The sequence below is a fragment of the Sarcophilus harrisii genome, chromosome 3, assembly GCF_902635505.1.
Source record: "Sarcophilus harrisii chromosome 3, mSarHar1.11, whole genome shotgun sequence".
Taxonomy (NCBI): domain Eukaryota; kingdom Metazoa; phylum Chordata; class Mammalia; order Dasyuromorphia; family Dasyuridae; genus Sarcophilus; species Sarcophilus harrisii.
This window is the reverse complement of record NC_045428.1, coordinates 517,495,077-517,520,558: the sequence shown is the minus strand read 5'-3', so window position 1 is coordinate 517,520,558 and position 25,482 is coordinate 517,495,077. Positions and strand designations below refer to the sequence as shown.

At 32.9% G+C, this 25,482-nt stretch overlaps 1 protein-coding gene across 2 annotated transcripts in view; it reads right to left on the bottom strand.

The window, feature by feature from the left end:
- The window catches only part of FOLH1B (folate hydrolase 1B), a 75,984-nt gene that overhangs the window by 4,077 nt on the left and 46,425 nt on the right, over positions 1-25,482 (bottom strand). For both annotated transcript variants that reach the window (XM_031961908.1, XM_031961909.1), the window contains 8 exons: positions 21,198-21,280; positions 19,927-19,990; positions 17,951-18,018; positions 12,809-12,900; positions 5,709-5,799; positions 4,187-4,451; positions 3,761-3,842; positions 804-896 (listed from right to left, as the gene is read on the bottom strand). In XM_031961908.1, coding sequence (XP_031817768.1) covers positions 804-896; positions 3,761-3,842; positions 4,187-4,451; positions 5,709-5,799; positions 12,809-12,900; positions 17,951-18,018; positions 19,927-19,990; positions 21,198-21,280 — 838 coding nt within the window. The remainder of the gene's footprint in view (positions 1-803; positions 897-3,760; positions 3,843-4,186; positions 4,452-5,708; positions 5,800-12,808; positions 12,901-17,950; positions 18,019-19,926; positions 19,991-21,197; positions 21,281-25,482) is intronic.

Sequence of the window (25,482 nt, the reverse complement as noted above, 5' to 3'; positions counted from 1 at the left end):
TTTGAAGTCAGAATCATAGCAAATCCTCAATGAAGTCTTCCCTGATTTTTCCCACTGAGTAATAATCTTCCCCCTCAAACTTTATAGGAGACTATGTTTGCCATTTCTTGAATTCCCTCATTATGCATTAGGTATTATACTTATGTGTTTCTGTAATTTTTGCCTTATCCAACTATTTAAAGTTTATGCTTCTTCTGAAGCCTAGTACAAGGCTCAATATATAATAAACAGTTAATGTGTATTTATGCCATTTTATTTTTTATCGTCATCTTATCTCTGTAAGCTAAAAATTCCCAGTTCATTAGCCTATTCTTTAATGAGCATTAAAATAATGCTCCAAAACAAACAAACAAAAAACCCCCAAATTTCCCACACTCCAAAATCAAAAGTTGTTATTCTTTTGTTTATTGATGAGTTTCTTAACAATTATGCAGGTAGTATTCTATGTATTCCCCAGCAAGCACAAACATCTGAGTCCTAATGAAGAAATGGGAATTGCCTGATCAAATTCTAGAACTTCGACATTGGGAAAGTCACTTCTAACCATTATTATAACTGTCTCTAGATTTACATTATTTTGAAAGCATTAAAATGAAACTTTAAATTCATATTACCTCTAAGGAACATTTTTGCCAAAAAATAATCACCAGAAAAATGTGTGAGTAATAATTTTAAAAAATTCTTATTTCATTTCATTCTTAGTTATTATACTCTGAAACTTTTTCCAAGGCTGACATTTGAAAAAAAAAAATATATATATATATATATAAGCAACCTGTAGTAGACTTTCCCCCCCTTTTTACCTGTAAAATGGGCTTCCAGGCAATCCAAGAGGATCAATAAAGGATCTTTCTAAAAACATTAGCTGATCATTGATAATTCTCACTGAAATTGGGCTAAAAAAGATAAGGAAACATATTTCAGCATATTTGAAAATAAACATTTTAGGCCAGGTAGCTTTATGTTCACAATAAAAGTAAAGCAAATGTGGCTTCTCTAGCTCTTCTTCCATTGCCTTGTCATAGTACAAGGTAACTCTCAGTTCTTAAAGGCCAAGGTAATCAGAACTTAGGTTCTAGTACATCTCAAAAAGCCAAAAGAATTCTGAGGACAAACAGAAAATGAGACATTTTGTCTCTCATCTGATGCTATAGCTGTCTGAAAAGGTTCACTGATTAGGCCAATAGACTTTATATAAAATCCCAAGAAATGAATATATCACAGACTAATGAATTTAAGGAACAGAATAATAGTGTTTAGAACATAAAGGGATTCTGGATATCATCAAGTCAAATCCCTTCATTTTATAGAGGATGAAATTGGGTCTGAGATAGGTTTAATGATTTAGATAAGGTTAGAGCTAGATGTTGAAGGAATCTGTTTCACTCAAAGAGTGGGCCCAAGTTTTCCCAGAGATGAAGGATATTAATGGAGAAAAACATGGCAGAGTGACCAGGAACAGCAGCAGTGAAAGAGCATATTTGAAAATAGACAACTAGCCGGTCAAAGTGCAGGTGTATTGAACACAGAAAAGGAGTAGCCTATTCCTCCAAGGAATGCCTATAGTTTCTAGTGGTTATAATTAAGAAAGTGGATTCCCAAAAAAGGGCTCTTTTGTAAGGGGATGCTGGCACAAGATGGCAAAGTTCCAGGACAGTTATCTCTAACAAGTGCAAAGATAGTAGTGCCTCTATGTTACCATGGGGAGGAATTGTATTCTCTTGGATATCAATAGTATGGGCAAAGCCCAGTGGACCTGTTTTGGATTTTATCATAAATAAAAGATAAGGAATTCAAAGAGAGGTCTTCTGACTCTAAATCCTGTGTTCTTCAGCCATACACTTTGAAGTAAAGTCACCCCAAGCACCATGAAATTCTCATGAAATAGAGAATTGTAAATATTTGGCTAATTTAAGTGAAAATTACATCTAAGCCATGTAAATGTACATGCTTAAATTCCACATCAGAAATTAAAACCTTACCTATAAATCTCTCTTGGAAGCTGAGAGTAGGAGATAGAGCATCAAGAAGAGTATTTTGGTGTGAGTAACATAACTGATAATTAATATATGAGCCAAATATAGTCTAAATTCTCAAAGGGAACCTCAAATGCCCTAACTTTGGTATTTGAAAGGAATTTTCTTTGGACAAATTATTTTCACAATAAGCAAATGAAATATATCTTCAACAGCAGGGTTTCTTAAATTTTTCTATTCATGATCCCATTTCACCTAGGAAATTTTTCATTACTGCATCTTGAATCTGAGCTGAGTTGTTTCTGGAAGTGTTCATACATGCATGGTGCAAAATGTATGTTCAGAACCAAGGCTGCAGTGAAGTACTGTGATGCACCATGGCTATCATATGCTTCTGGAAACATTTCAGATTCATTATGCATTTCATTTTGAATTAATTTTTTGTCTTTGCATTCAGAAACCTTTTACCATTGCCAAATTTTTCATGCCCCCTACATTCAATTATATGACCCCATATGGGATACATACGTCAGTAAGTTTTACTCTATGGTACAGCAAAAAGTGCTGCATTTGGAGTCAAGGGGCCTAAATTCAAATTCTAGTTCTGTAATCTTTGAGCATACCATATAATTTCCACGGATGTCAGTTTCTGCATCTATAAAATAATGCAAACAGAAGGCAATGAGGGGAAGCAGGTAGTAAGCTTGGTGGTCATGGGCCAAGGAGAGCATAAAATTAGAATCATAGGGTCAGAATGAAGAGACAGAAGGGGCCTTAAAGGTCATGCAGGCCAAATATCCTTATTTCGCAAATGATAAAATTGAGGCCCAGAAATGTCATACAAATAAGTATCATGAGGAAAGACTAGGAAGTCAAACTTTTTTGCTAAGTGAGCTCTTTCAGGGCAGCAACTACTTTGCTTTGCTTTTTATATTCTCACTACAGAGACTGGCACAGAATAGATACTTAGTAATTCTTATTATTTGTTGGACAAATAGACACTGATACCCAAAGACTATTTTAACATTGATAACACAAGTGTGTTAAATGGCTAATAGGGAAGGATGACAGGTATATAGCCAGAGTACTCATCTGGCATCCTATTGATATTGAGAGAAAGACAAGAAGTCATTAGCATGTCTGAGGGATCCCCTGTTGCAAACTTTTGGAAGAACTAGGGCAAGAATCAGAAGGGATGGGAAAGGATTCAGGGGTATGTTAGAACAAATCTGGACCAGCTTCTTAAATTTTCAGTGTGAGCATTTATACCTTGGAAACTGGCAAATGCTTTTAAAAAATACAGATTGAATTATTATTTTGTTGATTGTCTAGGCTTTAAGAAAATGTTGTGGAAAATACTAATAATTCAGATTATATTTTAAATGTGATGTGTGGACTTTTTTTTCCTATATATGTTAAACAAATTAACAGCACTGCTCTTACATTATTAAAGGACTATCCTGAATTGATGAGATCACAGAACTATTTGGGTATCTGAATAATATAAGAGAGTATTCTATTTGATGTTGAAAATTACCAGTATTCCAACTCCCCCAATATTCATTATATAATATAGAATCACAGTTTTCTTTAACCTATACTCTTAGTTCTTTGGAACAATGAGAGGCTAAGTGATTTGTAACCCATGGTCTCCTTTACTTTACTAAGCCAAGTGTGTATTCAGTGTGCCAGACTGGGTCTCTACTATTTAACTATGCTTAGTATGTGTTCACATATCACTCATACAATTACCTATGCTTAGAATATGTTCATGTTCTACTCACTTGTTTGTGTCTAAATCTTGCAGTCTCTTGCTGAAGTTAGTAGTTGTTTCTGTAAAATTCTTTACTGCTGAGAAAAGTGGGTCTGGAATAAAGAGCATCTAATAATTAAAAGTCTAAATATCCATGACATTCTGGCAAGTGCTGTACAGAAAGAATCATTAAAATGTAGTCTCTATCTTCTTGGAGTTTATAGGCTACAGTAAAAAGTCCTGAATGAAGAGGACAATACATTTCTGTTGATAAGTAAAAGGAATAAAAAGTGACTACTGCATAAGAAATGCTACAATTATATACCATATCAATAGTATTTCCTGGTAAGTTTTTGCACAATGACTATTGTCATTAATGGTCCCCCTCTAGCTTTAGCTCTAAGATCTTAGGATAACAAATTCCAGAAAAAAAAAGTGTTTTCATCATATCACATACCAAAAGATACACCGTATTCTTGCAATTCTTCTGGATGTTTCTGAGCCAGTTCATAAATGCTGTTAACATATTTTTGTAAAACTTTGGCATAATCTTGACAATCCAGAGGAAGAACGATGGAGTCGGCCAATTCAAAAAGGATGCCTCCTCGGACCTGAGCCACTATGAGGTGATTCTTAAAAGTGGGGTCATAAAAATTTTCCACTATTTCATAAGTTTCATAGACACTGTGATATACTGGATAGCTGCTGTATCTGTCTGTTTTCTACAAATGTAAGAAAAAAAATTCTCAGTCTTTTAAACACAACACCCAATAAAAGAATATGGAGCTGAACAGCAAATAGTACCTAATGAAATTTCTTGGCCAGTCACTGAAAAAAACTCTTCTCCTGTGTCTTTCAATCCTTGTTTTTCTTAAGTTTCATCTCAAGTCCTTCTCAAATATGTTCTCTTTGCTTATTCCTTTCTTCCCTCTATCCCCACCTCTCCTCAGTGTTTTCTCAACAAGCATCTAAAATTACTCTTACTCTTTGCAAGCTTGAAATGTTTCATTTTTCAACTTGTATGGCTTAAAATTTCTTGTTGAATTGAAATTAAATTGAAAATAATAACATACTGAAAACATGTGACAATGCACCACCTAATACAACATTTTCATTGATGTAAATATTAGTAATATTAGATTGATTACAAACTAAACAATCACAACACATAATGGGATGTTGTTTCTGCAGAGAGCAAACAGATCTAAGGTTTTATGGTACAAAAAATAATTTCTGAAATTTCATTAAGTTGTTATTAATGGAGAATAGGGCAAGCAGTTGGCAGAATTGGGTTTCAGAAGTGATTTTTCCTTTCACTAGTTGTGTAATCTTGGAGAAATGACAATATCTTTGGGCCTTAATTTTCCTATTTTAAGTTAAATTGTCCCAGATACCTTCTTCTTTTAAGATTTTTATAGCTAAGGAAATTATTATATTATTGCTAATGAATCACATTTGACATAACTGTTAGTGACAATGATAATAGACAGTTTATATGGCATTTTAAAATTTATTTATTTCATTTTAGTCTTATAACAAAGTTTGTATTACAGATTATTATTATAATTTTTAAAGTACAGACCAACTATATATTCTATATATATATATGCGTGTATATATATGTATATATATATATATATATATATATATATATATATATATATGAAGAATCTATTCTATGGAAAATGCTTTTTCTAGGCTAAGGGGATATAAAGAGAAAATTGAAACAGATTTTTCCCTCAAAAATCTTACTACATCTCACTATTCTCATCATGAGCTCTGATCACAAGTGGAAGATAAGAAAATCTTCCAAGACAGTGTATGGGAATTTTATTCTAAAATAAAAAAAATAATTCTAAATGAATATTTTGTGAGGTTTCATATTAAAAGAACAAATTTTAGCTATATTGTTTAGAATGATCATACTTGGTAGAAAATGCAGAGAGGGAATCAAAAGTTATTGGGGGATTCAAACTTACCCAATTTTTAGTATAACGAGCTCTGCCTGAAGGAATGCCAAGTCTATGGAAAAAGACTTCAAAGTCATTGCCAGATCCCAGTTTGTTAATCCTTAAAATGATAAAAAGAAAAACATTTTAAAATAGCTTTTTTAATTTACAAGTTATATGCATGGGTAATTTTACAGCACTGACAATTGCCAAACCTTTTCTTCCAATTTTTTCCCTCCTTCCCCCCATCCTCTCCCCTAGATGGCAGGATGACCAATACATGTTAAATATGTTAAAGTATAAATTAAATACAAAATAAGTATACATGTCTAACCCATTATTTTGCTGTACAAAAAGAATGGGACTCTGAAGTAGTGTACAATTTGCCTGTGAAGGAAATAAAAAATGTAGGTGGGCAAAAATATAGGGATTTGGAATTCTATGTAATGGTTTTTAGTCATCTCCCAGAGTTCTTTCACTGGATGTAGCTGGTTCAGTTCATTACTGCTCTATTGGAACTGATTTGGTTCATCTCATTGCTGAAGATGGCCATGTCCATCAGCATTGATCATCATATAGTATTGTTGTTGAAGTATATAATGATCTCCTGGTCCTGCTTATTTCACTCAGCATCAGTTCATGTAAGTTTCTCCTGGCCTTTCTGAAATTATCCTGCTGGTCATTTCTTACAGAATAATAATATTCCATAACATTCATATGCCACAATTTATTCAGCCATTCTCCAATTGATGGGCATCTACTCTGTTTCCAGTTTCTGGCCAATACAAAGAGACTTGCCACAAACATTCTTGCACATACAGATCTCTTTTCCTTCTTTAAGATCTCTTTGGTATATAAGCCCAGTAGTAACACTGCTAGATCAAAGGGTATGCACAGTTTGATAACTTTTTGAGCATAGTTCCAAATTGCTCTCCAGAATGGTTGGCTGTATTCACAATTCCACCAACAATGTATTAGTGTCTCTGTTTTCCCACATTCCCTCCAACATTCTGCATTATCTTTCCCTGTCATTCCAGCCAGTCTGACAGGTGTGTAGTGTTATCTCAGAGTTGTCTTAATTTGCATTTCTCTGATTAATAATGACTTGGAGTATCTTTTCATATGGCTAGAAATAGTTTCAATTTCTTCATCCGAGAATTGTCTGTTCATATCCTTTGACCATTTATCAATTGGAGAATGGCTTGATTTCTTATAAATTAGAGTCAATTCTCTATATATTTTGGAAATGAGGTATTTATCAGAACTTTTGACTGTAAAAATGTTTTCCCAGTTTATTGCTTCCCTTCTAATCTTGTCTGCATTAATTTTGTTTGTACAAAGAGTTTTCAATTTGATATAATCAAAAATTTCTATTTTGTGATCAGTAATGATCTCTAGTTCTTCTTTGGTCATAAATTCCTTCCTCTTCCACAGCTCTGAGAGGTAAACTATCCTATGTTCCTCTAATTTGTTTATAATCTCATTCTTTATGCCTAGATCATGAACCCATTTTGACTTTATCTTGGTGTACAGTGTAAAGTGTGAGTCAATGCCTAGTTTCTGCCATACTAATTTCCAATTTTCCCAGCAATTTTTGTCAAACAGTGAGTTCTTATCCCAAAAGCTGGGGTCTTGGGGTTTGTTAAACACTAGATTATTAAAGGTATTGACTGTTTTGTCCTTTGAACCTAACCTATTCCACTGATCAACTAATCTATTTCTTAGCTAATACCAAATGGTTTTGGTAACTGCTGCTTTATAATATAATTTTAGATCTAGTATAGCTAGCCCACCTTCATTTGATTTTTTTTTCATTAATTCCCTTGAAATTCTTGACCTTTTGTTTTTCCATATGAACTTTGTTGTTATTTTTTCTAGGTTATTAAAATAGTTTTTTTGGGAGTCTGATTGGTATAGTGCTAAATAAATAGATTAGTTTAGGTAGTATTGTCATCTTTATTTTATTTGCTCATCCTATCCAACAGCATTTAATATTTTTCCAATTGGTTAGATCAGACAATTTGTATTGAAAGTGTTTTGTAGTTTTGCTCATTTTCTTTCCTTTTCTTTTGCAATTTCCTCTTTTTTTTATTTTTATTTTTTATTTTTACAGTCAAGCTCTACTCATAGGCTAAAGGAGGTGCTGTCCTAAAATTCTTGTGCAGCTGTTGGTTTTGAGCACAGGGACCCCTTGTATTTGCAGGGGGTAGCTCTGCTTGCTCTTTTTAGGAACCAACCTGGTTTCCTTCAGTTTGCCTTCTGAGCTGGGACTGGAAGCTGCACCACTGATTTACTCCTCTACTGAGTCAGGACCAAGGTCTCAGTTGTTGGCTTGCTGTAATTATGACCCTCTCACCAATTTTCCCACAGTCTGTCTGAACTGGGCTAAACTTTTTTTTCATCTCAGTAAGATTGACTTTTCTTGAAGTTTTTCCAATTTATCTTGAACTGAAGAGTCATTTCATCCTAATAGACTATTCAGAGGCTTCATTTCATGTGGTTTTTGAGGGAAACTGGGATAACTTGAGCAGATTCCTTGCTTTATTCCACCATCTTGGATCTATCCCTGAAAGTGTTCTCTTTATTTTTGTTTTTTTTTGCTTTGATATTTATTTTGATATTTGCTCTAACTAATAAATATTCTTGGTAGGCAAAATTTATTCTGAACTGCCTTCTATGGCCATAACTATCCAGTCCATATATATTAAAATTTATTCAATCCAAAATTTTTATGGTGAAACTTAGTGTTCACTAAATCCAAGGTTTTAAATCTCTTTCTAAATAAAGTGATCATCATTGATTCAATCATTCTGGAAAGCAACTTTGAACTATGCACCAAACGGTTATAAATCTGTGCATACCCTTTGATCCAGCAATATGTCTAATGAGTTTCTATCCCAAAAAAATCATAAATGAGAAAAGAACTCATATGTGTAAAAACATTTGTAGTATGCCTTTTTGTAGTCTCAAGGATTGGAAACTGAGTGGATGCCCATCAATTGGGGAACAGCTGAATAAGTTATGATACATGTATGTAATAGAATATTATTATTTTATGAGAAATGATGAACAGGCTGATTTCAGAAAAGCCTGGAAAGAATGAAATGAACTGATGCTAAGTGAAATGAGCAGAACCACAAGAACATTGTTCCCATCAACAATAAAATTATGTGATGATAATTTGTGATGGACTTTATTCCTTTCAACAATGAGGTGATTCAAGGCAATTCCAATAAACTTGTGATGGAAAATGCCAATCACATACAGAGAGAGAACTGTGAAGAACGATTATGGACAAAACATAGTATTTCCACATTATGTTGTTCTTGTTTGTTTGCTTTTTTTTTTCTTTCTTGCCTTTTTTATTTTCCCCTTTAGATCTGATTTTTCTTGCACTGCATGACAAATAAGAAAATATGTTTAGAAGAATCACATATGTTTAATCCAATTTTGAATTACTTGCTGTCTGAGAGTGAGGGAGAAAATTCTGCAACACAAGGTTTTGCAAAGTTGAATGTTGAAAATTAACTTTGTTGTATTTGGAAAAATAGCTATTTTTAAAAAGTCACAAAAAATAAAGTGGTCATTATATAGAGATATAGGACCTCTGAGTCTAGCAGTATGACCATTTAGATAAACTAAACTGGAATTTTTATATATGACAATCTGTTCTAGTTTCCATCCTTAATTTGTTCTCTATTATTGCCCTTGATTCATTGCTATTGAGGCTGCTTGACTCCGCAATAGGAGAATAGCCTCATGTTCTCAACCATGCTAATACACTGAAAGCTGTTATTTAATTTTGTTCTTAATTATAAAAAAAAGTTATATAATTGAAATCTAAAGGGTTGTCCCAGGAAAGGGGAGAGAAAAATGGTACCCAAAGTACAAGCATGAATCAGGTATGTAGTCTTATTCAAAGAGTAAGACAACACTGAAAAATAGTAATCAATAAAGAATTGCAAAAAATTAGAAAAGAAACCCAGTAACTTATGCTGAATACAACCAGTGGATCCTAGTCAAATATCACTGAGATACAATTTCTTTGTAACTCATTATTCAGTATGCATTTTCCTTCTCCCAAGCATAGACTAAACAACATCAACACACTTTTTATTTTTGTTGGTCGCTTTTTCTATTTTAAAAAAAATTGCATTCTTCTGTTGCTGCTGGCAACATAATTATTATTCTGTTATCTTGCTATTTGAGCACATGATACAGAAAAGGTACTAGCTGACTTTTAAGATCTCACAAAGTCCTTTGCAAAGGAAAAGATGATACAAGAGGGGTTCTGTTTTCTACATCAGTTCTCCAAATCAAGAGACATGGTCATTATTTTTCAAAGATGTCAAGAAGAATTTTAGTCAACTAAAAGACTTTTCAAAACCATCCATATGAAACCCTATGAGTCATCATGGTCAAAAGAAGAAAATCAAAAGATACCTATGCATTCTATGAAGTAGGGATTGGGCAGAGGAACCCTTTTATCATTCACACCTGGCAGACCCACATTAAACTTCCAAGTGTTTACCTGGCATGCCAGCTGAATATGGTATTACTATCTATATTTGATATCTCTCATTTTTTTCAACATAATTTTTGCTATTCTCTTTTGTGTTTACTGATGGAAAGTGAAGCCATCAGATAGCAAAGATATATAGTTAAATTAACTTGAATACTTTTTGATATTTGTTACATTATATATATATATATGTATATAAACAATAAATAACTACATTAAAATACACAGATAATGCACTTTGAAGTGTGGTCTAGTAATCCCCTTTATATTTTTTTTTCAGATATCAAGATACAAGAGAACAATTTGAACAATGCTACCCACAAAAAGAAAAAAAAAACTCTTTAAGTTGCAACAAATTATAATAATAATGATAACAGCTAGCATTTATATAATCCTTATTATGTTCCAAGTGCTGAGTGATTTACATAAAGGATCTCATTTGATCTTTACAACAACTCTGGGATGCAAATGTTATTATCACCCCCATTTTGCTTATGAAGAAACTAAGGCAAACAGCTTCTGTGGCTTGCTCAGGGTTACCCAGTAATTAAGTGTCTTAAGTCAAATTTCAAATCAAATCTTCTTTTTTTTTATTTATTTTTTTTATTTTTATTTTTTTTATTTTTTTTATTTAATAGCCTTTTATTTACAGGATATATACATGGGTAACTTTACAGTATTAACAATTGCCATACCTCTTGTTCCAGTTTTTCACCTCTTACCTCCCCCCCCACCCCCTCCCCTAGATGGCAGGATGACCAGTAGATGTTAAATATATTAAAATATAAATTAGATACACAATAAGTATACCTGACCAAAACGTTATTTTGCTGTACAAAAAGAATCAGACTCTGAAATATTGTACAATTAGCTTGTGAAGGAAATCAAAAATGCAGGTGTGCATAAATATAGGGATTGGGAATTCAATGTAATGGTTTTTAGTCATCTCCCAGAGTTCTTTTTCTGGGCATAGCTAGTTCAGTTCATTACTGCTCCATTAGAAATGATTTGGTTGATCTCGTTGCTGAGGATGGCCTGGTCCATCAGAACTGGTCATCATATAGTATTGTTGTTGAAGTATATAATGATCTCCTGGTCCTGCTCATTTCACTCAGCATCAGTTCGTGTAAGTCTCTCCAGGCCTTTCTGAAATCATCCTGTTGGTCATTTCTTACAGAACAGTAATATTCCATAATATTCATATACCACAATTTATTCAGCCATTCTCCAACTGATGGACATCCATTCAGTTTCCAGTTTCTAGCCACTACAAAAAGGGCTGCCACAAACATTCGTGCACATACAGGTCCCTTTCCCTTCTTTATAATCTCTTTGGGATATAATCCCAGTAGTAACACTGCTGGATCAAAGGGTATGCACAGTTTGATAACTTTTTGAGCATAGTTCCAAACTACTCTCCAAAATGGTTGGATTCGTTCACAACTCCACCAACAATGCATCAATGTCCCAGTTTTCCCACATCCCCTCCAACAATCATCATTATTTTTTCCTGTCATCTTAGCCAATCTGACAGGTGTGTAGTGGTATCTCAGAGTTGTCTTAATTTGCATTTCTCTGATTAATAATGACTTGGAGCATCTTTTCATATGACTAGAAATAGTTTCAATTTCTTCATCTGAGAATTGTCTGTTCATATCCTTTGACCATTTTTCAATTGGAGAATGGCTTGATTTTTTATAAATTAGAGTTAATTCTCTATATATTTTGGAAATGAGGCCTTTATCAGAACCTTTGACTGTAAAAATATTTTCCCAGTTTATTGCTTCCCTTCTAATCTTGTCTGCATTAGTTTTGTTTGTACAAAAACTTTTCAGTTTGGTATAATCGAAATTTTCTATTTTGTGATCAGTAATGATCTCTAGTTCTGCTTTGGTCATAAAGACCTTCCCCTTCCACAGGTCTGAGAGGTAAACTATCCTATGTTCCTCTAATTTATTTAATAATTTCATTCTTTATGCCTAGGTCATGAACCCATTTTGACCTTATCTTGGTGTACGGCGTTAAGTATGGATCAATGCCTAGTTTCTGCCATATTAGTTTCCAATTTTCCCAGCAATTTTTATCAAACAGTAAGTTCTTATCCCAAAAGCTGGGATCTTTGGGTTTGTCAAAGACTAGGTTGCTATATTTGTTGACTGTTTTATCCCTTGAACCTAATCTATTCCACTGATCAACTAATCTATGCCTTAGCCAATACCAAATAGTTTTGGTAACTGCTGCTCTATAATATAATTTTAGATCTGGTACAGCTAAGCCACCTTCATTTGATTTTTTTTTTTTCATTAATTCCCTTGAAATTCTTGACCTTTCAAATCAAATCTTCTTGACTTCAATCTCAGTACTCTAATACCCTGTGCCATCTTGCTTCCCAATCAGCATATGAATTTATTACAGGAGGCTGAAGTTTATATGTACTTTGTATTTTCTCCTTTGTGTTAGTGTTAAATATTTCAATTGAATATAACCCGTCAATGATCTCTAAGTGTGGTTTGTTTGTTTGTTTTGCACCTCAACACCTAGCACATTCCCTTATAGTAGACACATGATAAATCTTTGTTAAATTAAAGTGAATTATTTGTTCACTTACTTGGGTAGGCCATTGAATTCTGTTGAAGGATTTTTCTCCTTCCAGCTCTCGTATAGAGATTTGCCTTCAAAACCCTCATCAGGGCTTCGAAGCTACAAAAATAAATAAATAAATAAGAAACATGCCCATGGTTCTAATTATATTGTAATTTCTAATAAAATGCCAGAATGCTTAGATTCTGTAGTGCTTTGGCATTTCCAGAACATTTTTATACAGATTATCTTCCATTCTTCACATCAACTATGAAAAGTATCATCATTTCATAGATGAAATTTACAAAGTAGCAGAGCCAAGGCTTGAATTTAGGATTTGAATTGTTAACTCATCAGAATAATTTGCATATTAATGAGGAACTTTCAAAGATTGAAAATCCTTCTGAGGCCAAAGAATCAGATCTATAATGATACAATTTTAGGCATGGTGATATGTGATAATCCTAATATTTTGGGGCAGAAAAACTTTGACAAAAGTTCTTGAAATAATGCCATCTATTTGGTGATTTTGTCTGCTTACATTGAATAGTCATTCATTTCACCTACTTTTAATATTAACCTTTCTTTTGTGGATAGTTTGGAGCTTTGTGAATGGTTAACTACTGAGAATGGTAAACTGAATCTTCAGAAGGCCATTTAACAACTCGCTTTAGAGTTTAAGTTACTCCTTAAGGATGTTGCTTATAGGAACTTCATTTCCTCCTTAGATAACAGAATTTGTTAGATGGAAGAGACTTTAGGGATCAACTATGCCAACTAAGTTAAGTGTCCCACCAACTGTGGTGATGAATGTCACAAATCAGAAGCTCTATTCCTTTGTTTCCCCAGGGGAAATGATAAATTCTGTCAGTCAGTAAGCAAATAAATATTAATTAATATTTATCACTACATGTCAGACACTGTAAGTTCTGGGCATTAAAAAAATAAGCCACTTCTCCACTCCCATCCCTAACCAGTCTCTGCCCTTATGGAACTTGAAGTTCAATGGGGAAATATGCAAATATGCACAAACAACCTATATACTGGATACATAGGAAAGAATCAATAGAAGAAAATCACTAAAATTAAGAGGGATTGGGAAAAGCTTCTTGCAGAAGATGGAATTTTAGTTGCAGTTTGAATCCATGAAGCCATGGGCAGAGATGAAGAAGAAAAGTATTCCATGCATAGGATGAGAGGGTGCTGTCAGATAAAAAAAAAGCCAGATTGGAGATAAGGAGTATATAGCTGGTAGAACAGCAAGGAGATCAATTTCACTGGATTGAAGAGCATATAGGCAAGGTTTAAGGTACAAGAAGGTTAGAGAGATGAGGGTGGTTGGGCTATGAACTATGGCTTTGAATAATAAATAGGAAATTTTGTATTTGAACCTGTAGGTGATAGAAAGTTACTAGAGTTTATCAAATAAGGTTGTATATGACAGCTAGACTTATGGGAAACTCACTTTGGCAGCTAAATGGAAGATAGTCTGGAATGAGAAGAAACTTTTGGCAGGAAAACAGGCTTTGGAATATTCCAAAAATAAGGTGATAAGGGTCTATACACCGAGATGATATAAGTAGCAATATCAAAAGAGAGAAGGAAGATTTTTCAAGAGACGCTGTAAAGATAAAATCAGTAGGCCTGGTAACTAAAGAAATATGGAGCATAAGCAATATTGAGTCTTTGTTGACATGTGTAGTACCTAACTTGGGAGGATATTGTCTTCAATAATAATAGGGAAGTTTGGAAAGGAGGACACTTCAAGGAGACAGATATGAAATCAATTTTGAACATGTTGAATTTAAGGTATCTGCTGGACATTCAGGTTGAGATTTATTAAAGGGAATTGGAGATATGACACTGGAGATCAACAGAGAGGTTAGGAATGGAAAGTTAGATTTGAGAATTATCAATATGAAGATAATTAAATCCATAGGAAGTGATGATTACCTGGTAAATTAATATGAATGAAAAAGAAAAGAAGGTGAAGGACAGAGTTCTGTGGGACACCCACTATTACTGGGCTTGACTTAGATGGGAATTTAGCAAAAGAAACTGCAAGTATCAGTCAGATAGGTAGAAGGAGAACCAGGAGAGAATGCCATCCTAAAAACATGGTAGCAAGAGAATATGGAAAAGACAGTAAGACTCTAGAGAGATCAGAGAGAAAGTCATTTAATTTGTAAATTAAGAGATGGTAGTTTTGTAGAAAGCAGTTTCTATATAATAATGATGTTGAAATCAAACATAGTGAGTTCTCTGAGAGGCAGCTAGTTCTAGTCCCTAATACTATCCCTATGTCCCCTTTGGTATTTGGTCCAATTATTAATCTAGTCTTGTGGTCAGTAAGAATTTAATCAATTAGACGTCTGGTTCAGCATTCACCCACTGGAAAAACTCTACCTTCTTCCATCTTGCTATACTGAATTGAAATTTAGTCACATAAGCATAATCTAATGGAGTTGAAAAAAATATAGTTTAACTGTCAACTGTTCTTTACCAACAACCAGTGGTTGTTGTCCTTCATTCTCAAAGATGACCAAAATGATATTGCTATGTCAAGTTAGTGTGTCTGACTGTCTGATCATAGCAATACAAGATCGGGATTCTCTGCACATACAAGATCGGGATTCTCTGCACAGACTGGACACAAATTATCCCTATGAATATTTGAAGTGGATTCTCAGACTTTATGCATCTTGTGTTTCTTCTGTGCCAGTTCAATTCTGCTTTGCTCATAGAGCCTGGAAAGACTTATATGAAATGATGCTAAGTGAAACAAGCAGAATCAAGAAAACATTGTACACAGAAATAGGAAGATTGTATAACTATAATAGACTTTGCTCTTCTTGGCAATATAGTGATCCAAGACAATTACAACAGATGTGCTATAGAAAATGCTATCCACATTCAAAAAGAAAATATGGAAACTGAATATGGTTTGAAATATACTGTTTTCACCTTTTTGTTTGCTTTTTTTGGTGGTTTTTCCTTCCTATTGTGATTTTTCTTTTCTAACATAACAATTATAGAAATACGTTTTAAATGATTATACTTGTATATCCTATATCAGATTTCTTGCTGTCTTGGGGAGGGCAGAAATAAGGGAGGAAGAGAGAAAAAAAAATGGAACTCAAAATATTATAAAAATGAATGTTAAAAACTATGCTTAATAGGAAAAATAAAATACTATTTAATTAAAAAAAATAAAAATTAGTTTTTTTTCCAGGCAAGGTGCAAACTTTAAGTTTAACAATAAATTTATTTCATATAATTGCTCATTAGAGGGGGAAATGCTTATATTTTAGTTCAAATCAAATCAGTCTAATGAAATATCAATTAAATTTTTAAAATCAATTTGTATAATGTGCTAAAAATATCCACATTAATTAGCTTTGACATTAATCATAAAAATTACTTGGTAACCTTTTAAAAAAAAGGCTTATGGAAGTTTCTACTTGAAACTGAGGAATTTTGTATTTTTTTGCCACTAGAAAGAAGCTTCTCATATGACTTATTCTGAAATGAATAAATAAAATCTTCTGAGAGAACTTTGGCAACATATTACTAGGTATTTTTTATCTTTTAGTTATTTTTATTTGTGTTTTCCACTCTAATTAATTGTAAGGTTCATGTGGGTTTTTTCTTATGTAGACTATCTCAATTTTATATCTCCCTGAGCATCTAGGACAACAAAAAGTTACTTAATAAAATTATATTGGATCAATTTCCTGAACAAAGAGTCTATACATTTAAATTATAATCATTTCACAGTGAAGTAATTTCAATTTGATATAGCTGATCTAGATTTCATGATCTCTAGAAACTCATTATTTTTCAAGATATAATTGACTGTAAGACTGAAGTAATTTCAATTTGATATAGCTGATCTAGATTTCATGATCTCTAGAAACTCATTATTTTTCAAGATATAATTGACTGTAAGACTCATTCCTCCTCCTCTCACCCCAGTCTCAGGGTCATTCACTCTCTTTGACTGGAGAGAGAAGGAGTAACATTTAGGAGTTCCTCCCATACTTTGTTTGAGCAGGGTGTCCTTATTCACCTTATTATTTCTTACTCAGATGAAGTACTGGATTTCATAATTCCAAGTAATTTACTATTTTACTAATTGAATTCAACTCAAATAATTTCTTACCCTAGTTAAAGGACTGCATTATGATCTGACTCCAGTTCTTTCCATCTTTCCTATTTTCCAGCTTCTGTTTGTGTGTTGTCTTTCTCCATTACATTATGAGTTCTTTGACAAGAACTGCCTTACACTTTTGTTTGCATATCCAGCACTTAGTATAGGGCCTGACATATAGTAGGCCTTTCATGCTTACTGACTCTTTGACTCTAGTGACCAATCAGGTTAGATTCTTGTCCTAGGTATTTCTTGGCAATGAATATAATGAAAAGTATAAATAAAACAAAAGGACAAGCTAGACTCCAATTTTAGGAGAGATACAAGTTCAAATCATGTCAAGAAATTACTAGCTCTACTGACCATCAAAAAACAGTTACCTTCCCTGAAACTCAATTTCTTGATTTGTAAAATGGGTATAATATTAATTGTAGTACTTATTCTTATAAGGTTATATGATTTTATGTGAGATAATGTATACAGAATACTCTGTAAACCTTAAAAACTACTATATGAAATTGGTATAGCTTAATACAGCCTAAAATAAAGGGAGTGGAAGATTGCTTGACTGGGGGAGTTCTCAGCATTAATTGAAACTGTATTTTCCCTGAACCCTCAGATTCAGGAGATAACATTCATGCATAAAATGTTGTTCCTGTTCAAGGGGAAAACTAGAAAAGAAAGAGACCCATTTAAAGGTGAGAGTTCTATGAGGGAATCTGAAAATGGAGATGCTAACCACACATTCTATGCTATTTTTTTGTTCCTTATACAGATACCTGGGGTAACCAGATTTAATTTTCTTACACTGAAATTAATTTTTATGATTTTTCTCTCTAGGCTTATATTAGTTTGTGTCTCTTTTGATAAACTTGGTAACATAATAAATGACATGTTCTGAAATAATGGATAAAACTGGCTATATATAGTAATGTGATATGTTAAGAAAACAAAAATTTTGTAACTAAAAATTCATTTCAAAATATCTAGGAACAAGTAGGAGAAGGATTTTAAAATTACCTCTTTTGTCAGGCTGTATACCAGTCTGTACATTAGCGGTGTACAATCGATTCTCAAAGTGTAGTTTCCTGAAATGTGAGGATAGACGTATATAACATCTTAAAACAAAGCATAAATAAGAAAATTTATCTTTTCTTTTTCAGTATTTAAGCACTAAAGACTTTTAGAGCAGATTTACATATTTTGAAATAATTCTGACAACTTCTGATCCTGTCCAGTTTCTCCAACTGCAAAATGTAGATAATAATACCTACCTTACAGGATTGTTATGAGCTTCAAATAAGTTCATATTTGTAAAGCAGTTAGCATAGTACCTGACACATAGTAGGTGCTACATATCTATTCCCTTCCTACTTTCCCTTGTATGTGTCTGTCTATATGTCATATCTAAAAGTGTCTATCTGGAGTGTCTATCAATCTACCTCTCTACTTGAATGTCTATCTCCCTACCTATTAATCTGTTCATGTTTGTGAATGTCCACCTATCCAATAATCTTTGTCTTTATGTTGCAAAGTATTTTCCTCACAACAGTATTATCAGGTGGGAATCCATGCATGATTTCTCGCAATTTATAGATAATACAGCTGAGAGATAAGGTAAGTTGCCTTACATTATAAAACTACAAGTGATGGAACTGAGATAGAACTGGCTTTGAATGGACTTTTCAGTTCTCATGTAAAAACAAAACAAAAAATATATACAAAGAAACTAAGAGAAAAGAGTTGGAATAAAGAGAAGTCATCAGTAGCAACCTATGAGGACAAAACTAGATATCAGATCAGGTTTCTAAATGTAGTTGTGAATTTGAAGGAGGAAAAAAGTCATCATCTATAATCATCACATTCCTTATCCACAAAATAAGAATAATAACTTTAGTATCTCCATCATAGGGTTATCATGAGGATGGATTGACAAGGTCCAGAAAATGCTTTGCAATTTTAAAGACCGATATAAGTATTAGATGATATACTTCTCACTGAAACAACATAAATGTTAAGCTAAGTATGAAAGCATTAAAAACCACTCTAGTATTTACTTCCATACCTATAAGGCATAAGAATTTTTTTCTAGTTTTGTAATACTTTTCTTGAATATTTTCTCAATGGATCTACAATTTCATTGATATGTGTATTCTCCTCATTGCAACCCAGCCATTCCTTCTCATACTATACAATTCTTATCCATCTTCTCCCTCAGATCTTTAAACAAAGAATCTATCTGCCTAATGGACTAGATGCTTTCCTTTAGGTTTTATCATATTTTGTGATTGTACAGGCATCTATTATGCTTCACTCTTTGTAAATGACCAGTCCCCTCCTTTTGCAATTACACAATTGCTCAGAGATATTCATTGTATGCAGATCATTTTTGGAACTAGGCTACTATCTATTTGAACCCACTATCCTCTTCTCCATTGCTATTTGAATCATTTACAACTTTGATTCTTTGGAACCTCTGAGATTTTCAAAAATTAACAGTAATAAAGCATTAAGGAGAGAGCATTTGTACTCCTACTCATATATCAAAAGAATATTTCTATAGCACTATAAAAGTGTTAAGTTTTTAAAATATGATCAAGAATTTACAATAGGTAGAAATATATCATTTTCTATATCCTTCTGAACTTCCATAAAATTCTCCTTTACAGATCAGACTTGGCTTCAGAGTTAGGTCTTCTATCATGTCAGATATTTGGGCTAGAGAGTCAAGTCTTCTCTATTTAGGTTTAACTTCATGACTGATACCTCCATTACATATGTGTAATATATCATAAACATCAACTAAAAAATATCCTGAATGAATGGCTTTTAACTTTCCTATCTCAGAAACAATAAATATATGCTTAGTGAATTGCAACCTGTCTCTTTTGAATTGCTTCTACACATAATTATCTGAATTGCTGTTGAGCAGAATTGTTTAAAAATTACAAAATTATAAATAATTGAATCCTTTTCTCAATGCAGACAATATCCACCTTCAACAGAAGAATCTGCATTAATATAAGCCACTCCGCGTTCTAGAAGTATTTTGGAATTTTCCTAGGAAAAAAAAAAAGAATAAATTCACATAAACATATTATTTTTGCTCTCTTTCTCTATCTCCCTTCCCTCTAAAAAATTAATAGGGTTTTAGGTTTAAATTAAATAACTGTATGTTCCCTTGCTTAAGAATGAGATCATTTCTATTTCTAGAAAGCAATAAAATCATGGAGTACCATAAAGGAGTTAAATATATATTGAAGTGAACTTCAAATACTTGTGTTTAAGGGAGTAATGGATTACAATGATCAAACTGAATCAATCTGAGCACATATATTTTACACAAACTCAGCCCTATTTTGCATACCCACTTTCTTGGAAAATTGTCTGACACATGACCATTCATGTCTATTGGATCCTCTTTGGATCCCAAACCTCTTTTTTCTAGATTTTCAGTTCATCTCTGACAGACTTCATGGCTTCTGTCTCTTTGCCTCACATATTACATTCTAACCTATTCTCTCCTTGATGATCCTCTTTACTCTCACTTCCTGGGAGGATATTATCTAATCACCATTTCAGTGAGTCTTGGAACAGAGTTCACCTCATTGAGGATTAGATGGTTAGCAGCCTTAAGCATGTTTAACTACTCAATAATCAGCAATAAACCAAAAACTCTTCCAATCCCTTCTTAAATGACAAACAAGACCAGAAATTTTAATCATACCTGTCATTAAACATGCCTATACCATATCACCTGGACAGCTTTCTTCAGTGATCAAATCAACATTATGATTGCTACTATGAAGTGTGTAAAAATAGAATGTCCTATAGTTCTACTGAAATCAATACGATTCTGAATCTTAACCTCTATCTTTTGGAATCCTATCATACTGTTATCACAACTCTTGTAATATTTAGAATATACTTTCTCCCAAAATTTATTTTAATTTTCTGTCTATATGTTGTTCCCTTCCACTCCCAGTAGATTGTAAGCTCCTTAAGATAAGGAGTTGTTGTTATTGTTTGTTGTTGTTGTTGTTGTTCTTCTTCCTCTTCCTTCTCCTCCTCTTCCTCTTTCTCTTTCTCTTCCTTCTCTTGCTCCTTCTCCTCCTTCTTTCTTCTTTTTCTTCTTTTTTTTTTTTTTTGCTTTGGTATGCTTGCCAAAGAATTAACTTGGTATATACTAAGTTGATAACTATAATAAAGAAAAAGTCTACCTACTCTGTAAGAATGATGATTTCATTCTAACATAGTATTGACTAACCTCAGCCCACTCAGTAGATCCCAAGAGACCAAATTCTTCAGCATCCCAACTAGCAAATATCATTGTTCTTCTTGGCCTCCATCCTGGAAATAATAGTAAAATTAGAAAGAGCCTTAGAAAATACTCCATTCAAAGTGAGAGTCAGGATCATAATATTATCTTTATTAACAGCTCTCACAAACAAAATCAATTTGATATTGATAAATAATATATTGTCATTCCTGTTTTTTATTTAATTCAACTTTTTTGATACAATTATACCAAACATATATTTATGACACTGCACAGAAGTAAGGATACAAAGACAAATAACAACCATGTCCTTGACCTCAAGGACATTACAATCTATTTCATGGCATGTGCAGAAATTTAATTAACAGATATTTTTAAGCACCTAATATCCATAAGGGATTGTCATACATCCTAGGGATTGTCTTGAGACTTCATGAGGGATTCCCACATAACAACAGAGCAATGAGATCCTTCTTTCCAGGGGAAGATCAGCACAATAGAGACAGGAAAGATTGAATAAAATTTGATGCATGCTTTTAAAAAAACGTCTAGAGTTTGAAATCTCCTTGGAATCAACAGCAGAATTATAGGGTTTGTGCCCTAAGACATTAAATTTGTACCCATGCAAACTTGCTGGTGGGCAGGAAGACACTCAAGTCAAGTGTGGTCAAGTTAGTACAAAATATGGGGAAGCATGATCCCATATTTTAATCGTGGCTCCATCCCCTTTCCGTACATGATATTAAATAATCCTTTTTCTGTTCTTACGAGGAAAATTTTGTAGCATCCTCTCAGAGCCCGAGTTTCCCTATTTTTAAAGTGTGTATAATATTACTAATTTGTAGAAGAACAGTACAAAGAATCCCAAACTTGGATGCAAGGAGAGGTGGATTCAGTTCTACTTTTGGTATTTATTATTTTGGTGAATCTAGGCAAGTCATTTAACCTTGATCTTTTTTTGTTTACTTATGTCAGATGACTATTGTGAGGAAAGAGAAATTGTGTAATCTAAATAAAAAGACCACTAAAAAGCAGTTTGATTTTAATGGAAAGAAATAAATTTGCTTAACAGAATGGAAGAAGTACCATTACTCTTTCTCTATAGCCTTTCTTACAAGTATATATATATTTTAAAGCGGCATATTCAAGAAGAAATTTTAAAAAGAAAATCTTAGTAGGGGACGAAAATAAATGTTACTATTCTCATAATTCACTCTTAAAGTAATTAAGTTCTGCCAAAAAAAATAGGTGCAAGGGAGAGCAAAGAGATCTTATAATCTTCTTGAACTGATCATTTTGCTAACCACATGGATATTAGATTAGGATTCCTTTACAACATCTCTATGTGGCTCCTGGGACAGATAACAGGGTTGTTCAACGTCAGTCTTGATTCTAATCCATGCCAAAATTCTTCTGCAGTCTTAGCAATGCCATAGAATTCTATTGTTGGATCTTTATCTTGGGTTCCAATTCCAGAAGACTGTAATGCACATCACGATTTTATAGCAGATCCTTTAAATTTAGAGCATTCTATGAGTTTTATGAGTTGTCAATACTGATGGAAAATTCAAGAAATGAAGAGTTGCATAAATATCTTTTAATTTTTCCTTATAATCAAGAAAATATTAGACTTTGGCTGAATATTTTCCTTTTAGTATTTGAGTTTGTTATTGTGGTATATATTCAACATTGAAATATCAACCTCCAACTCAAAAGTGATACATTTTTATCTTCCAATAAGCATCCTAGACTCATTTCTTCCACTTTTCTTAGAAAACCAAAAATATAAAGTCTTTACAGTTTTAGTATTAAAGACAGAAAAACACAAGAACCTGCAAAATGTGGGCTTAAAACATTAAAATGCAAACCCTATATGATTTAGTTATCATTCTTGACACCAGAGAAAAGAGAAGGAAATGAACCACCCTCTTTTCATTAAAAACAGAAGGGAAGATGGATATATAGTGTTGCATTGTTAAATCTCTGTTGTTTGTTCTGTTTAGAGACCCTACCTTAATGGATTTAAAATACTGATGAATGATAGGGAAAAAAGCAAAGAAATGTAACTTTAAAACAATGTTATAAGAATATCAAATAATTTGTGGGACTATAGGTCAGGCTAAATGAATAAAATATTGGAACAAAAATATTTTGCATACCATTGTCATTTGCAAGAGTCAAATGAAGTAATCTAGAAATATATATTTGCTTTGTAAGTTCTATATAGGCTAATAAATGTAAAACACCAGCAGATAGATACCAAGTGTATATTGCTAAGCTGATTAGACAGGGTAGCTGGATAGGTTTAATGTCAAACAATAAATTGAAATACCAAAATCTAATCCAAATTCAATTAAAATGAGTAGAATTTTAACTTAATTATTCTGGGCCTCAACAATCACCTTTAATACAATTTAGTGATAATTACATTCAAAAAGCTTTTATTAAATGTCTGTTTTGTGCAAGGTGAAAGTAGTGCAAGGTGAGAGCAGACAAAGGGCCAGTTTTTGGATTGTGAAATCTTACTTCTGTTTAAGTCTTCTGACTTGATACTAACGGGATGCTTCTGAACATGCAGTCCTTATGACTACAAACAATTCTTTAAACTTCTCAGTGCCAGAATAACTCAGTACCTGTTACAGCATTGTGGAAAGAGTGCTAGACTTAAAGTAAAGACATTTAGTTGGTTCAAATCTAGGTCTTTCTATTTGCTACTTGTGTGAGCATGAAAAAATTATTTTGCCTCCCTGGAATTTATTATTCATCATATATAAAATAAGGGTCTGAACTAAATGATCATTAACATCCCTTCCAACTATAAATCTATGATATAACTTACAGATTAGATCTTCATTGATATCAGTTATAAATATAGATTTAGAGATGTGTAGATTATCTGGATTTCTTTAGCTCCCAACATACTGTCATATTGTCACAATCCTCTTATAGCTTAAGTTTGCAAAGTACTTTCTTAACAATGGCTACATAAGAAATATAGAGCAAATATTATATCAATTTTACAAATGACAAAATTGAGCCTATGAAATATTTTGAGATTTGGGCAACACCACATATTTGTTAAGTTTCAAAGTCAAAATTCTAAAACTAATTAACATATGACAGAGTAATCCTTTCTAGTCACAGGAAGATGCAAAAGAGATAAGAATCTCAGTGGGACTGGGGGAGTTATTTCATAAATTTTAATTTAATAAATATTTCAGAAATTAATTAATTTCAATAAATTTTAATTATTTGAATATTTATACCCTTAGCTGAAATTGAGGAATTGAAAGGAAAAAAGAAGGACCCATACAAATAAACTCACATGGCCTAAGGAGGTACTTAGAGTATATAGTTACCCGAGTTTGTTGGCAGATCAGTGTTTGGGCTCCATCTGGTGTTTTACACTGATATAGCACCCTAAAGATCTATCCTAGTCTATACTCTAAATGTAGAGCAATTGGTCAGTTGTGTGGAATGAGGCACTTTCTCTTGATACCTCTCCCAGAATTTTGCACAGTTACCTTTGATCCTGTCAAAACTGACTATAGGGATAGCCCAAATAAAACTGTGAAAAAAATTAATCATTGGGGCCTTTTCATTATCTTTAAAATAAATTACATATTTTCCAGTCTACCTCCACTTTTAGCTTCCAGTCTACCTTTCCATTTTCATTTTACATTGTTTCACTTTGAATAATCTACAGCAGTGGTGTCAAATTCAAATAGAAACAGAGACAAAGAAACCACACATATGGATCATCATAGGCTGCATATTGACTTATAAAACCTATTATTCACATTATCTAAATTCCATTTAATTGCATTTTGTTAAAAGATTTTCCAATTATTTATTAATCTGGTCTGGCTGCACTCATGAATGTTGCTACCACAGTATGCTTCCCTGATGTCCTCAACTTCCTAGTTTTCTTTTCCTCCTTAAATTACGTTGCATTTATTTGTCCATGTACATAGTATATGGCTCCAAAAATATATGCATTCTTTGAAATCATGTTTTTTTTTTGTCCTTATATCCCCAGTTCTTAGCGCAATGCTTTGTGCATAATGAATGCATAAGAAATGTTTTGATTTGAATTGAATAAATCCATAATATTTTAATAAAAACAGGTTACCTTCCTTTTTATAGTCTGAAAAAGAGCTAATTTATTTATGAATATCTTTGAAATTGCACAGAGCTCATTATATTATTTGTAAAAGCAACAGTTATGCTCCTAGCTAGCAAAAAGTTCTACATTATTCTAACAGGGCGAAAG